Source organism: Trachemys scripta, chromosome 1 (genome assembly GCF_013100865.1).
Source record: "Trachemys scripta elegans isolate TJP31775 chromosome 1, CAS_Tse_1.0, whole genome shotgun sequence".
Lineage (NCBI taxonomy): Eukaryota > Metazoa > Chordata > Testudines > Emydidae > Trachemys > Trachemys scripta.
In genome coordinates this window covers 59,178,839-59,194,658 of record NC_048298.1, presented here as the reverse complement: position 1 = coordinate 59,194,658, position 15,820 = coordinate 59,178,839, and the positions used below count along the sequence as shown (strand labels likewise).

Genomic DNA, 15,820 nt, shown 5'->3' with positions numbered 1-15,820 from the left:
GTCCCTATCAGTTCTCCACTCTAGGTGACTACAGAGAAGTTCCCTTTTAAGGAAGAGGCGGCTTTGGAGTCTAATTCAGTGTGAAAGAAAGTACTGCTGAGCCAAACACAGTATCAGAAGCAGAGTCGTGAATTATAGGATAGCAGTCAGCAAATGTATGCATAGAAGCCTGTGTTGAGGCTTTACATATTTCAATGACAGGAACATTCTTAAGAAAGGCTGTGGAGGTGGAAATAGATTTCAGAGTGAGTTTGTATGTCAGTGGGTGCGTCAAGATTATAAGTTCAGTAGCAGTTACTAATACAGTCAGTTATCAAGCTAGAGAGCCTCTCTTTAGAGATTGCACCTCCTTTTGCTCTGTCTGAGATCAAGACAAAAATCTGGAGGTCTCCCTGAAATGTTTAGTCCTATCAAGGTAGAAGACAAGGGATCTCCTGACATCAAGTGTGTGAAGCAATGCCTCCCTCTTATCTGGTGAGGTTTATAGTAAAAGACAGGGAGGTGAATGGGCTGATTAATATGGAAATCAAAAGGTACTTTTGGCAAAAACTTGGGGTATGGTCATAATGTAACGTTGTCTCTGAAAAATATGGGGACTGTGCCATAAAATGAGGAGTATGCCGTAAAAGCCCCATTTCCCCCATTCAGCGAGCCAATGTGATGGCAACCAGAAATGCCAATTTCACTGATAAACAGAGTTGTGAGCAGGCTATAGGTTCAAACGGTGGTCTTGTAAAGCATTTAAGAACCAAACTGAGGTCCTGAACTGTAGTAGGGCATTTAATTGTTAGAAAAAGGTTGCACAGGCCTTTGAGGAACCTCATTGTCGTTGGGTGGGCAAATACAGCATAACCTTCTACTGGAGGATGGCTGCCAGATGAACTCTAATGGAATTCAGTGATAATCCTGAGGTCTGTAGTTCTAGAATGTAATCCAGTATGTCTGGCAGCAATGAGTTTGAGATCACACCAATGAGCAAATATTGTCCATTATTGTAACTGCAGGGTGTAGACTGTTTTTTGCTGTGCAGTAACCCCCTTTTTACTTGCTGTGAATAGGCAGTTTCTATGCCCATGCTTTGAGGTGAAGGATTCTAAGACGGGTGATGGATCTTCCCACTCTTCTAAAAGACGATAGGAGGAGTGGCACGAAGAGCAATTGGGGAGAACACTGTCATCTGTATCAGATAAGGAAACCATGTTTGTCAACTCTGGCCTTGTCCCTTTTTATTTTGAGTAGGACTTTGGATATTGGAGGAGTTGGGGGGAACGTATACAGAAGACCCAGCAACCACTGGAGGTGAAAGGCATCCCCCAGGGATCAATGACGCAGACTAGTTCTGGAGCAAAACTGGGTGCATTTCCTGTTTATTGCTGCAGTGAAAAAGTCTATCTGACGAGTACCCCATTGGTAGAATATGTGGTGAAGTATGGTTGAATCTATCTCCCACTCATGGTCTTGAGAGAAGTGCCTGTTGAGTCTGTCTGCGGTCACATGCTGAACTCCTGGAAGGTATTTTGTGATAAAGATCTGATTTCATATACTCCAATTCCAAAGCTTTATAGCCTCAGCAAAAGGAAGGGGGATCTTGCTCTTCCTTGCTGGTTTATATAAAACATTTATGACATGTCAGTCACGACCTTTATGTTTTTGCCTCTAATTAGTGGCAGAAAACTGGAGACACACGCATATGCCTGCCCTTGATACCAGAGAAACCCCTTTTTGAAGGCCCCAGACTCCATCTTGTATCCCAGGCCTCCATTTTGAATAAGCAAGAGTCACTTCACTATTAGATGAAAACTGTAGGTCATGTAGTACTGATATTGGCAGGGGAGAAGTTGACAGGGAAAACAGTGGTAAGATAACATTGACCATGAGGCTGGGGACCTTCTGGCTACATTAGAGACAATGTTGCAAAGTGGCATGGACAACCTGAAATGAGGCAGTTGTTGATCATAAGACTAGGTACATTATAAACTATGTTGCAAAATGGCAAGTAATGAGTTAACTGTTGATCATGAAACCAGGTATGTTAGAAATAAATGTTACAAGTGGTATGTGCTCTGGAGAGTTCTGACAAAAAGATATTAGCAAAAGCAAGCAAAACAACATGTCAATCAAGCCTGTCAGAAGAGGAACAGAGGACAGTGTTCTGTTCATTTGCTTTGCCTGTTCAGTACTGTCCATTCAGTCCAGTAGAGGGAAAAGACTAGGAGCAGGAGAGCACATGAAGATCAGAAGATCAGAGAGGAATAATCTAAAGACAGTTACCAGGAACTGTCAGCGGCCTGTGAATGACCGATCACCATAAGCAGGGTGCAGCCACTTAGCATCACATCAAACTGTGTGGTAATGTAGTTTTGGGGGGTGCTTTAGCCTGTTGTGTTGGGGATTTGTGTTACTGCATTGGGGATTTGTGTTTGCACCAATAAAAGGGTGACTTGTTTTGGAAAGATACTACCTGGGTCAATCATTTATCAGAAGTCTGTATACATGTCCTCCAGGTATTGCTTTAGCCACCCTGGAGACTCATACCTGATGGTTAATAGGTGGGTTGTTTTGAGGGAGTCTTTGGTAAACCCTGGAGGGGTCACTAGGTGAGCTACTGGAGGGATACCTAAATTCTGTTTCCAGGGTAACACTGAGTTTCAGGAGGAAGATATGCAGAGAATTTTCTTGAGGCATCTACCTGCCCTGAACTGTTTGGAGTCTAGATGCGCACGCCATCCCAACAGGGAAGCATCTGTCATTATGACAGTCATTGGGGGGAGGACAGATGAAGGGGACTCCCACACACAAGTTGTGAGGGTCTTTCCACCAACTATACAGAACTGGGTATGGAAAGCAACATGTTGAGACTGTGTCTGCTAAGCGAATAAACCATCCTGACCTACCCTTAAAGGCATTGCATAAGCAGTCATGTGTGATCTATAGGGCCCTACCAAATTCACGGCCATGAAAAATGCATCACAAACCGTGACATTTGGCCTCTCTGTGAGCTTTTACCCTATACTGTACAGATTCCATGGGGGGAGACCAGCGTTTCGCAAATTGGGGGTCTTGACCCAAAAGGGAGTTGCGGGGGGGGGGGGGGTCCAACAAGGGTATTTTAGATAGGTTGTGGTATTGCCACCCTTACTTCTGTGCTGCCTTCATAGCTGGGGGTCTGGAGAGTGGCGGCTGTTTGCTGGGCGCCCAGGTCTGAAGGCAGCGCCCCGCCAGCAGCAGCGCAAAAGTAAAGGTAGCAATACCATGCCATGCCATCCTTACTTCTGTGCTGCTGCCTTCAGAGCTTGGCAGCCGGAGAGTAGCGGCTGTTGACTGATGGCCCAGCTCTGCAGACAGAAGCGCAGAAGTAAGGGTGGCAATACCATACCATGCCATCATTACTTCTGCGCTGCTGTGCTGGCGGCGGTTCTGACTTCAGAGCTGGGATATTGGCCAGCAGCCGCCACTCTCCAGCTGCCCACCTCTGAAGGCAGCACCGCCACTAGCAGCTGCACAGAAGTAAGGGTAGCAGTACCGCAACCCCTGCTACAATAACGTTACAACTTCCCCCCCACCCCCCACTCCTTTTTGGGTCAGGACCCCTACAATTACAACATGAAATTTCAGACTTAAATAGCTGAAATCATGAAATTTACATTTTTTTTTAATCCTCTGACTGTGAAATTGACCAACAGGGACCGTGAATTAGTTAAGGGCTTAGTGATCTATAATGAAAGTGCCAGCCACCATATGCCCCAGTAGCCAGAGACAGTACCTGACCAGTGTCTAAGGGCTGATCAGAATCGTATTGATTAAGTCTGAAGGGGACATAAACCTGTGCACTGGGAGGAAGGCTCTTTTGCACAGGGGTCAAGGTGGACTTCAGATTGCTCAATTGAAGGCTCAGCTTCAGGAAGAGTTCTATGGCTTCGTACATTGCCTGAGAAGTCACCTCCCAGGAGTGTCCTTTCAGAAGCCAATCGTCTAGGTAAGGCAACACCAAAATTGCATTCCTGCAGAGGTGAGCCACTATTACTGACATGATCTTTGAGAAGACCCATATGATAGGCATATGATAGGCCAAAATGGAGCACCCTGTACTGAAAATCATAGAAGTGTAGGACTGGAAGGGACCTCAATAGGTCTTTTATTCCAGTCGCTTATGCTCAAGACAGGACTATGTATAACTAGACCATTCTGAACAGGTGTTTGTCTAATGTGTTCTTAAACCTCCAATGACGGAGATTCCACAACCTCCCTCGGCAATTTGTTCCGGTGCTTAACTACTCTGACAGAAATTTTCCTAATATCCAACCTAAACCGCCCTTGCTGCAATTTAAGCCCATTGCTTCTTGTCCTATCCTGAGGTTAAGGAGAAATTTTTTTCCCCTCCTCCTTGTAACAACCTTTTATGTACTTGAAAACTGTTATGTCCCCCCTCAGTCTTTTCTTCTTCACTAAACAAAACCAATTTTTTCAATCTTTCCTCATAGGTCATATTTTCTAGACCTTTAATCATTTTTGTTGCTCTCCTCTGGACTTTCTCCAATGTGTCCACTTCTTTCCTGAAATGCAGTTCCCAGAACTGGATACAATCCTCCAATTGTGGCCTTATCAGTGAGGAGTAGAGTGAAAATAATTTCTAGGCTTGCTTACCACACTCCTGCTAATACATCCCAGAATGAAGTTTTCTTTTTTGCAACAGTATAACACTGTTGACTCATATTTTGCTTGTGATCCACTATAACCCCCAAGGTCCTTTTCTGCAGTACTCCTTCCTAGGCAGTCATTTCCTATTTTGCATGTGTGCAATTGATTGGTACTGGCCTATTGTAAAGCATAGGAATCATTTGTGGGATGGGTGGATTCCAATGTGGAAATATGCATCCTGAAGGTCTAGGGCCGAGAACTAATCTCCTTGGTCCAGTGATGGGATTATCATTGCAAGTGTCACCATTCTGAATTTGTGTGCCTTCACAAAGGTACTGAATAGTCTTAAAACTAGGCTGGATCTTCAACTGCCACTCTTTTCTGGGACCAGAAAACACCTGGAGTAAAACCCCTTCCCCTCTGTGCTGTGTCGGAACTAGTTCTATAGCATCCAGGTGTAGAAGGGGGTCTATTTCCTGCCAAAGCAGGTTCTCATGGGAAGGGTCTCTGAAGAGGGACAGGGAAGGGGGGTTGTCAGGTATAAGAGGAAATTATCTCCCAAACCCTCTTGTCCATAGTGATGGACTCCCAAGACCACTGCAAGCGGTAAAGGCGGTTCCCGAAAGGTGAAATATTGCACCTAGGGTGGAGCACCCATATGGACACTACTTGAAGAAGAACAGATTTTTTTTGGTCAAATTATATTCTTAATTGTAAATACATTTTTTTCTCTACCATAAAATATTGGCTTGCCTTTTTTTTTTTAAAATACATACAGTACATACCGTGGAAGAGGACATTTGCCACTTAATCTTTCATCTTCTATGTAGCGATGCAGTACATCCTGTGATCTTTTCAAGAGTACAGACAGTGCCATTCTAGAGATGTATCCTTCCTGAGGAGTTGTGACTTTATTACTGAATGAAAACTGAAGCAGTGTTTCAAAGCACATCTTAGAAAATTCTTCTCTCATTCGAATATCTATTTCTGCTTCTGTCAAAGTAAAATAATCTTTAATAGTGAAACAAGCATAGTAAACATACCATATTTTTTTATTTCAATAGCTGCCTTAATCATACCTACAGTATTTAAAATGGTAACATTTGCAAATACTGTAAAGCACACATTCTAAAAAAGATAGCCATATAGCCATTTTTAATTAGTACATAAAATTCAGAAACAGCTGTATATTTTCAATTAGTGGTTTAATTTAGCTATAAAACTTTAATCTAAAAGCGATGTCTAGTCAGTTACACCCCTTAGTTTTATCAAGGTCACTCAATTTCAAAGAAAAGGATTTTTTTTTTATGCATTGCAATTGCCTGAAATTATTACNAATTAGTGGTTTAATTTAGCTATAAAACTTTAATCTAAAAGCGATGTCTAGTCAGTTACACCCCTTAGTTTTATCAAGGTCACTCAATTTCAAAGAAAAGGATTTTTTTTTTATGCATTGCAATTGCCTGAAATTATTACCAGTACCTATTTTAACTTGCATGCAGTGAGTGGGAAGTGGAGGAAGACAGTTTAAAAAAAAAAAAAAAAAAAAAAAAAAAAGACTCAAAGCCTAGGTAAGTACAAAGAGACAAGAGTGCATCCTTAAACAAGATATTTACCCCAAAATGCAGAAATATTACCAGAAAGTTGCAAACAAACAGAATACTATGCATTCTTCATAGCATGAAATTTATCCCATAGATTAAGAAATTATAGTATTTGAGATCATCACTGTGGGCTGGGAACTTATTCATGATATTGGTGAAGTTTAAAATCTTTGGTAAAATCGGTATTGTAATATGCACATTTTAATTTGCCTTCCACAGGATTTGTACACTGTTCTTATATCTTTTGTTTATAATTGAGGTAACATACCCGTAAATGAGGATGACTGAGAATGTATTGAACCTTTATTAAGCATAGTCATTATCTGACCAACAAATTCCTTGGGAATAAAATTAGCATACGGCAGTATCTCTGTGCTGATGAGTTGCACCACCTAAAACAAATGAAATACATTTAAATTTGTTTTCTAGGAAAAATTCAGTGATTAAAATTATAACTAACACTTAGAAGACATATATACACTTAAAGAAATGGAAGAAGATACAGAAAGTTATAGTCTGGATGCATTCATTAAATGTAAGAAAATAATGTTCAAATAAAGTATGAATGGTCATGCTCAGTGAAACTTGAGAAGCAACATCTTTTATATTTATTATGCTTACTGTTGTAAAATTGCTAATACAGGATGGCTAAACTTTTCAAATATAGGAGCTTAAAATTAGGCTTCTAAATTCATATTTTAGGCATCTGCCTGATCTTCTGAAGGGCAGATCACTCAACAGATCCCACTGAATTTTGAAAATCATTGCTGAAAAGTTTACTTCAAACTGAATTTAGAGAGTTTTGGAAAGGGACAATCTGACCTTCACAACCAAACCTTCTCTTCCCCTCCCTACTCCATCTTAACTAGAAGATTAAGACAGTGTATTAACAAGACCAAGCAGAAGAATGTGTTTATAAGAGAAGGTTCTCTTTTGGCTTGATCCTGAGAGGAACTAACATGGGACAATTAGGACCCATGCCCATCAGTAGGTCTGTTTTACTGCATACTAGATCTACATCAGTGGCTCTCAACCTTTCCTGACTACTGTACCCCTTTTAAGGAGTACAAAATTCATGCATCCAACGAAGTGGGCATTCACCCACGAAAGCTTATGCTCCAATACATCTGTTAGTCTTAAAGGTGCCACAGGACTCTCTGTTGCTTTTTACAGATCCAGACTAACACGGCTACCCCTCTGATACTTTTCAGGAGTCTGATTTGTCTTGCGTACCCACGAGTTTCACTTCACCTAAAAACTACTTACTTACAAAATCTGACAAAAATATATTTGTATCATAGCACACTATTACTGAAAAATTGCTTACTTTCTCATTTTTATCATATAATTATAAAATAAATCAATTAGAAGCATTTTACTTGCATTTCAGTGTATAGTATATAGAGCAGTATAAACCAGTCACTGTCTGTATGAAATTTTTGTACTGACTTTGCTAGTGCTTTTTATTTAGCCTGTTATAAAACTAAGCAAATATCTAAATGAGTTGATGTATCCTCTGGAAGACTTGTGTAGGTTGAGAACCACTGATCTAGGCCACTACAGGGAACCCTGCTTCCATTTTAAATCGTGAGCTCTGTATATCCTGGCTGCAGTATCACTGCCCTTCAACCTAGAACTCCTATCTCAGCCCTGGTGTGAAAAGTGACCAGTCTCTCTTCCTTCTCCAAGGCTTTTCCAATGTTAACCCTACCAAGTACTGTAACACACCCATTTAAACTGCAGTGCTGTCTGATAACCTGCCTGAGGTCGTCAAGGGCACTGTGTGTCTGAGTTGCTTCATCTAGTGTTACCATACGTCCTCTTTTTCCCGGACATGTCCGGCTTTTCAGCACTCAAACTCCCGTCCGGGGGGAATTGCCAAAAAGCCGAACATGTCCGGGAAAATGGCAGCTCTGCTCCTCCCCGACTCTTCGGCTCTGTTTAAGAGCCGGGCTGCCCGAGTGCTACCGGCTTCAGGCAGCTCCGTGCCTCCAGACCCAGTGCCGCCGGAGCCCGGGAGGGGAAGTGCCCGGCCGGCGGCTGGGGTCTGGAGGCAAGGGGGCTGCCTGAAGCCGGTAGCGCTCGGGCAGCTTGGCTCTTAAACAGAGCCGAAGAGTCGGGGAGGAGCAGAGCTGCNCTCTGCTCTTCTTCGCCTCTGTGTAACTGACACAGTGTCAGTTACACAGAGCCACGGCGCCGGGAGGCTCTGCTCCTCTTCGGCTCTGTTTAAGAGCCGGGCTGCCCGAGCGCTACCAGCTTCGGGCAGCCCCCGTGCCTCCGGACCCTGCGCCGCCGGAACCCGGGAGGGGAAGTGCCCGGCTGGGGGCGCAGGTCCGGAGGCATAGGGGCTGCCTAAAGCCCTAGCGCTACCGCCTTCACGGTTTGCTGGGCAGCCTCCAGACCCTGCGCCCCCGGCTGGCACTTCCCCTCCCGGGCTCCAGCTGCGCTGGGGGCGCAGGGTCTGGGGGCTGCCCGGCAAACCCTGAAGCCGGTAGCACTGGGGCAGCCCTTTCCCCCTGGCTGGGAGTGGAAGGGAGGAGGGGGCGGAGTTAGGGTGGGGAAGGGGCGGGGCTAGTGGGTGGGGAAATGGGCGGGGCCAGGGCCCATGGAGGGTCCTTTTTTTTATTTTTGAGATATGGTAACCCTACTTCATCTGTTCATTCAGATTTAAAGTTCCTGGAGCAAGGACCATATCTTCCTGTTTGTTTTTTAAAGAGGTGAACACAGTCACTGCTTAAATAATCATGATTACTGAATGCGTATCATCTCTTGGCCAATCAAGAGTGTTGCTTCACTCTTAAGAAAGTGCAACATGAGGCATTCACTTTAGATCAGGTTGTGAACATTTACTCTCAAATGGTAAGCAGTTACTTGTGTGAGTAACAGTTCACAAATGGGAGTAAGGGGTTCACAGTGTGGTCCTTTATGAACGTTCAATAAGGACTATTTATGAATACAGAAATAATTCTATTTAACAATTATGGGGCAGATTGTGCCATGAAAGTATGACCTTGAGTATGGGATTGGATCGAGCTGCACTTTCTCAGAGAAAGCTTAGGAGACTTTTTAATTCAGGAAAGTAGGAGGCTTCAGTGACATCTGGAGAATTGCAGCAATTATGCCATCCCTTAGGAGGCTGCCACATGCATTCCCTCTATGCAGAACCAGATAATGTGTGGGAGGCAGAGACATGTTCCACTTGCCCCCATTCCTTGGGGTTGTCTTGCACCCCAGTTGATACCAACAAAGAACTCCTTGTGCATGTCTTCCCACCCCTAAGCACACCCCAAAAGCCAGCCACAATCTGGACCCCTGGTTTTATCATCTTTTTTACTGAGCAAAAAAGAAGTTGCAGCCAAGTTAGTAAAATTCAGTATCAACCATCGTTTTCTCCAGATGTTAATTTATGACAGTTACCTATGAGTTTGAACATTCCTAGTTAGTTTATAATAAGGTAATACAAAAACACTCTAGTCTCCTCACCTCAACATCAATACTCTCATTTCTCTGAAACTCTTGAATAGAAAGATTATCTGGAGGTATACTAAAAAGAAACATGAAAATATTATGTTATACTTTTAAAGTGCGTAGAATCTTCTGGAAATTGTAAAGATAGAGAGACAAGCATGCACGGTGTTAAAATAAAAAATATGTATATACATAAAGCTAGTACTGTATTATGCCTGAGACTAATTAATATTTTAGAATACAAACCTTACAGCGTATGAATAAATAAAACAATCTAAAAAGGACTGAGGAAAAAACGTCATATTAAAAAATGTAAGAAACCATAATAAAGTGTTACAAAAACAGTTGATTATTGACTTTAAATAGTAATCATTTGTCACTCACAGTATTATTTTGATATGTGCTGTTTCATTAGCTATTGTGTGTGTGTTTGTAATCATCTATATTAGTGTTTTAAAAAACAGCACTTCAATTAAAAAAAAAAACCAGAAATTTGCAAAGATAAAGACTGTGGTACAGGAGTAGTTTACCAGAGTATCAACAGGTTCCTCTCTGTTCATATCATAATAGCAACTTTAAAATTGTCACTGTAAACCCTTTACAAAGATTCCACAGAGACACCGCAGTGGATCAAACATATTTTACCATTGTTGCTTATCATCTCTGGTCACAAGGTTATACGATTTTTGTCATTTTTATTTTTAAGCTTGCCTTAAAAAGCACTTCATTTGAATTTTACATGATTTTCCCACGTCTACCAGATACCCGGTTTTTGTTTTTGGTACAATACTCTCCCTCTTTTTAAAAAAAAATAAAAAAACCCACACAATTTGAACTACCAAATGTTCATTTTCTGTCATTCCTGTTTAACAAGAGTGCATCCATCACTGAATTCTACTCCATAAAAATATTTGGGCTTGTTCCATATTTTAAATCATGATGCTGACATGAAACTGAAGTATTGTGGGTGTTTCACAAACAGCATAAAATTGTTCAGAATTAGTTTTCTCCTCTACAATGTAACATCACTTTTTTAAATGTATGTGCCCTTCATTTATGAGGCTGAGAGCATCTGTAAGTTTCAAAATAGTTGGCACAGTCTTTTTGTCCTGTAAGTAGACAGCACCCAATCCTTATATTTGAGTTTACATTTTATATGTAATTTATTGTCTAGGGACTCCTATAGTTAAGTTTGCCTAATACTGTACATTCTAAGAAACTGGTTTTAGTTGCTTATAACTTTGCCAAGCTTTAACCATTCAGTAAAAATGATTCAACAATTTCTGAGGACAAAGTTAGGGAAAAATATGTTTTTTTGCCAGTGTTAAAAAAATTCTTACAACCATTTTCACTGAGAAATTCTAGCACCTCCATGCTTTAGAGTAGAGACTTGAAGATGGGCACAGAGTTCCCTTTGGGGTCAGCCGTCATGTACTTTGCTTCTCCCGTGAAAACTCACCCAAATATGGCCAATTTATAACCCTATGCAAATGGCTATTTGCACATGCTCAGTGGAAGCCTCTCAGAATTTGGCAGCTAGATTCTCCAAACATTCTGTCTGCACTGAACATGTTCCAGTCCCACATACCTCCTTTATGCCAGCCACATTGTTCATACTCAATTCCAAGGCTTCAGGACTTTCCCTGCAATTGTTCATCCTGTCTGCTGGGGGCCACTGTGATGCCTAACACTAAAACTGAAAGGAAGGAGACTTTCTCTCCTTTGCTTTCAGTGCTTCCCAGGCTAGCAGCCAAGCAGCATGGAGGAGGAGGAGAAAGGCACCTTACTTGAATGCAGAGGGATGAGGAGCAGAATGGACAGGTGTAGGTTGAAGGTGGATAAAAGTAGAGAAAGGGGGCCCAGGTCCAAAAGGGGATAGGCTTGAGGAAGGAAAACAACAGAAGGGTCTGTAACCACTATACTCCCCTCCAGAACGCCCAAGTCCTAACATTCATTCGCGGTCTAGAAAATTCTTGTCGAACCCACTGCAAACTGTGTATCCTATCCCCAGCTAGTGACTGGTCTAAATGGAGGATAAAAGCCTACTACTGCTACCAGTTACTCCATTAGCTCAAGCGGTAAAGGTCTGTGCTATGGATATAAAGATTCACAATGACGCAGATAGAAATTCTCTTTTCCTGGCTTGTTTTTAAAAACAATTTAGACCACAGATCCCCAAACTGTGGGGCACCCCCCAAGAGGGGTGCAGACGAACATTTGGGGGGGGGGCGCGCAGTGGGGCCCTGGCCAGCCCCCATGGAGAGAGAGGAGGTCCTGATCTGCCCCAGCTCTGCTCCGGCTCCGCTCCCAGTCCCAGACTTGCCCCCAGTTGCAGCCCTGCTATGGCTTCCGTTCCCAGTCCCACCCCCAGCTGTGGCCCCAGTTTTGGTCCCTTTACCCTGTCTGCTCCCGGGCCTGGCTCCCATGGTGGGGGGGGGGGCCGACCATGAAAAGTTAGGGGACCACTGATCTAGATACAACAAACAATCTCTCTCTGCCTTACAGGAATAGTGTGAAGATAAATTAAATAATGTTTGTGAAACACTCAGATACTGCGGTAATGGGTGCCATAAAAAAGGAATAAGAAAATGTAAAATTCTGTATTTGCTGCAAGTGTTGGGTGCCGTGCAGTAAGCCAGCCCAGGACCCACAAACACTGAATGCTGAGGGTATAAAGATATTGATTAGCCACCTGTTCAGTGAGCACTCTCTTTGTGTACACTGAATGGGGAAGGCGTCTATGCAAGAACTGTAGCAATGATGTAATTAAAGGTTGTATCACAATGCATACATATAGGGGAGGCTGAATTAAAAGTTGCATAGGCAACCTTAATTCTGGCATTTCCCCACTTTTGAGAGCTTGACTTTTCAACCTCAGTGTTCTTTTGATGTAGTTTTTTGTATGTTGTTATATTCTATGTACACATGCACACACTTTTTCTGGTTTTGAATATTACTTCATATAATGGTTTGAGCTGCTTTCAAAAAAGTCTCTAAGAATTATTATTATGAAGTAATACACCAGCATGCTACTCACAGCTCTGTTGGTGCAAATTAAAGTTTAACTTGAAAGAATAATATATTGACTCCTAAAAGTTCAGAATGATTTTGGCTTATTACAAAAAACAATGTAGTTCTCTCTCTAAATTTCCATTGTAAAGAAAGCAATACTTATTGCGTGGAGGATGTTATGTTCTATGATGGAGAAATTAATGGTTTTTTTTTCCATTGGCCTGGGCTCTTCAGGCAACACCAACTGCTTAGCATACAACCTTGCACATACTTTAGTTTCTCCTCTCCTACCTAGGTTTCATTTAAAAAAAAAAAAAAAAAAAATCTACCCACATCCAGGCCCTTAGGTAGCTTGCAAATCTACCCCAACTCAAGAGACAAAGGGCTATTCAGGTAAAGTCAAAGACCCCAAGGCCAGACCATTGTGATCATCTAGTTTGATTTCATGAATGACACAGACCAGAAGACTTGTCTGAATTAATTCCTGCTTCAAGTCCAATGGTTGTGGTTGAAGTAGAGTATATCTTTCAGAAAAACATTCAAACTTGACTTAATTTCCAGTGATGGAAAATCCACCACGGTGTGTGTTAAGTTGTTCCAATGTTTATACTATTGCACCTTCTTTCTAGTAGGAATTTGTCTAGCTTCAACTTCTAGCCATTGGATCTTGTTGCACCTTTTTTTGATAAACTGAAGACACCTCAATTATCAAATTTATGTTCCCCTTGTAGGAATTTACAGATTGTGATCAAATCACTCCTTCACCTTATTTTTGGTAAACTAAATAGACTGAACTCCTTGAGTCTTTCATTGAAAGGCACATTGTCCAATCTTTTGATCATTCTTGTGTCTCTTCTCTTCTTTTGTATGTGTCACAAGTCAATATCTAGACCTCATCATCTTCTGATATGAATATATCATCTGACTTTTTCCGAAATACAGAACAGAAATGTTTATTGAATGCTTATGCTTTTGCATTATTGACAGTTGTTCCATTAATGGATAATACCATTGTTGGGGTTCCTTTTATTCCTGTTATACTTAACCTTATTGTCCTTAACTGTGCTGGCCAGAGATTTCTTTTTGTGCTTTTGCATCTTCGTTATAGAAAGGGGGAAGACAAATCATGGCAGCCAATCCAGCTGTTTGACAAGAAGAGAAAGAGCAATTGAAGGAGCACAAAAAGGAATCCCGGATGCTTGATTCAAGGCTGAGAAATAAGGTAGTGAACCAGGGAGCAGACTTAGTTTTAGTGTAGACACAGCCTAACTGATTACAAAATCATGATTAAGGGGAAAGATCACCTTAACTGGTTAAAAGAAAACAGTTCAATTTGCATCCACACAGCAACTTTTCTACCATCACAACTGTGCTTTACATGGTAACACCTACTACCCTACTTAGATGTTCTAATATCAGTGGACTCTGGGAAAATCTGGGCAACTATCTGTTCTATGCTATTGCAATTTTCCAAAGAAAGAAAGAAAGCCTCCCACCACTGCCAGTATTAGTTCAGTTTTAGTGGTGTTAGCAACAAAAGAAACCCTACATGTTTATAAACCAGCATTTGACGTACCATGTTGATTAGAAGTACTATAAGCAGGCTCAGAGGAAACAATGTTTAAAATGTTGGCTCCCACTATTACTAACACTAGTGAAGCTCAAACAGTATTAACTACAATGGAAACTTTTCAAAAAGCTGTCTTAATATAGATAAGGTTATAACACCTCAGGAGGGCATAGAGGCCCAGAGGCCATGCACAGAGCACCATGTGGGACAATGCACTCTGGGATATTTTACTAATCCTACACTACACTCTCACAAGATATAGCAAATTTCAAGTTAATCCATGTAAGCATATGGATTTTAGAATACTAAGAAGAGTCAATCTTTAAGCAGGAATAGCTTCCCGACCTTACCTAGAGCAGAGCTGGCGCTCCACTATAATATTATATGAAATTAGGAGAACAGGGAGAACAGACTCTACATCAGCAGCACAGCAGGGTCAGAGTGGTGTGAAGTGGCCCATTCATCTCAATGAGATGTTTGCAGCTGAAAGAAAATACCCAGTGCAGATGAATGCAGCCTGAAATAATAGCTCTGAGATGCGTGAACTGCTCCATTCATGACAGTGGGTGTTCCCATTCCTCCTCTCCAGTGTTAGAGAGAGTTTCTGATATGTGTCAAGTATACCCATTCTCAACTCCTCATCCCAGTCATCTCACAGCAGTTGGTTCTTGGTGCATGCTCCGAGCATGCCTGTTGCAAGTTCCCCATCCAGATCCTGGCTCACATGGAAAACGGTAGGGAGAAGGGCTCAGGCCCCTTTAGAGGGAAAGGTACTCCAGATCCCATCTCATGTGATGGGAGGAGTACGGCCACCCAGAAAGGCAAACCCACTCCAGAACCTACCTCTCATGGTGTGTGTGTCTGTCTGTGTCTGTCTTCCATAGGTGAGCACAAGCCCTAGGGTTGCCAATTTTGGTTGGATGTATTCCTGGAGATTTCATCACAGGACAGATCGTATATACTCGATCATAAGCCGGTTTGTTTATAAGCCGACCCTATAATTCAGGGGTCAGCAAACTTTGGCTCCTGGGCCATCAGGATAAGCCGCTGGTGGGCCGAGATGGTTTGTTTACCTTGAGCATCCGCAGGCACGGAGGTAAAGCTAAGTAAACAAAGTGTCCCGGCGGCGCACCAGCTGCTTACCCTGACGAGCCGGGACAGCAACTGGTGGGGAAATATTTTTTTTGGGGGGGAGAGGGGGAAGCTGGGGATCAGGGGAGTAATCCCTGTGACCACTCCCCACATGACCCCACCCCTAGCCTGGGGACCCCCACGCTCTCCCCCATCCCATCCCTTCCCACCTTATCTGGGGAGGGCCAGGGGAGAAGGTCTCTGACTTGGCTGGAGCTGCTCCGGCAGGCTAGGCGGCGCGGCCGCAGTCTGCTCCAGCGGGCCAGACCGGGTGGTGCAGCCGCAGCATGTTCCAGCGGGCTGGGCCGGGCGGCGTGGCCACAGCCTGCTCTGGGGGGCAGGGCCGAGCGGCACGGCTGCAGCCTGCCAGCCCCGGAGCTGCAGCTGCTTCGGAGGC

General features: G+C 42.8%; 1 protein-coding gene across 5 annotated transcripts in view; it reads right to left on the bottom strand.

The window, feature by feature from the left end:
• MON2 (MON2 homolog, regulator of endosome-to-Golgi trafficking) overlaps positions 1 to 15,820 on the bottom strand; it is a 190,954-nt gene that overhangs the window by 18,038 nt on the left and 157,096 nt on the right. For all 5 annotated transcript variants that reach the window (XM_034770422.1, XM_034770386.1, XM_034770405.1 and 2 more), the window contains 3 exons: positions 9,726 to 9,786; positions 6,511 to 6,634; positions 5,424 to 5,631 (listed from right to left, as the gene is read on the bottom strand). In XM_034770422.1, coding sequence (XP_034626313.1) covers positions 5,424 to 5,631; positions 6,511 to 6,634; positions 9,726 to 9,786 — 393 coding nt within the window. The remainder of the gene's footprint in view (positions 1 to 5,423; positions 5,632 to 6,510; positions 6,635 to 9,725; positions 9,787 to 15,820) is intronic.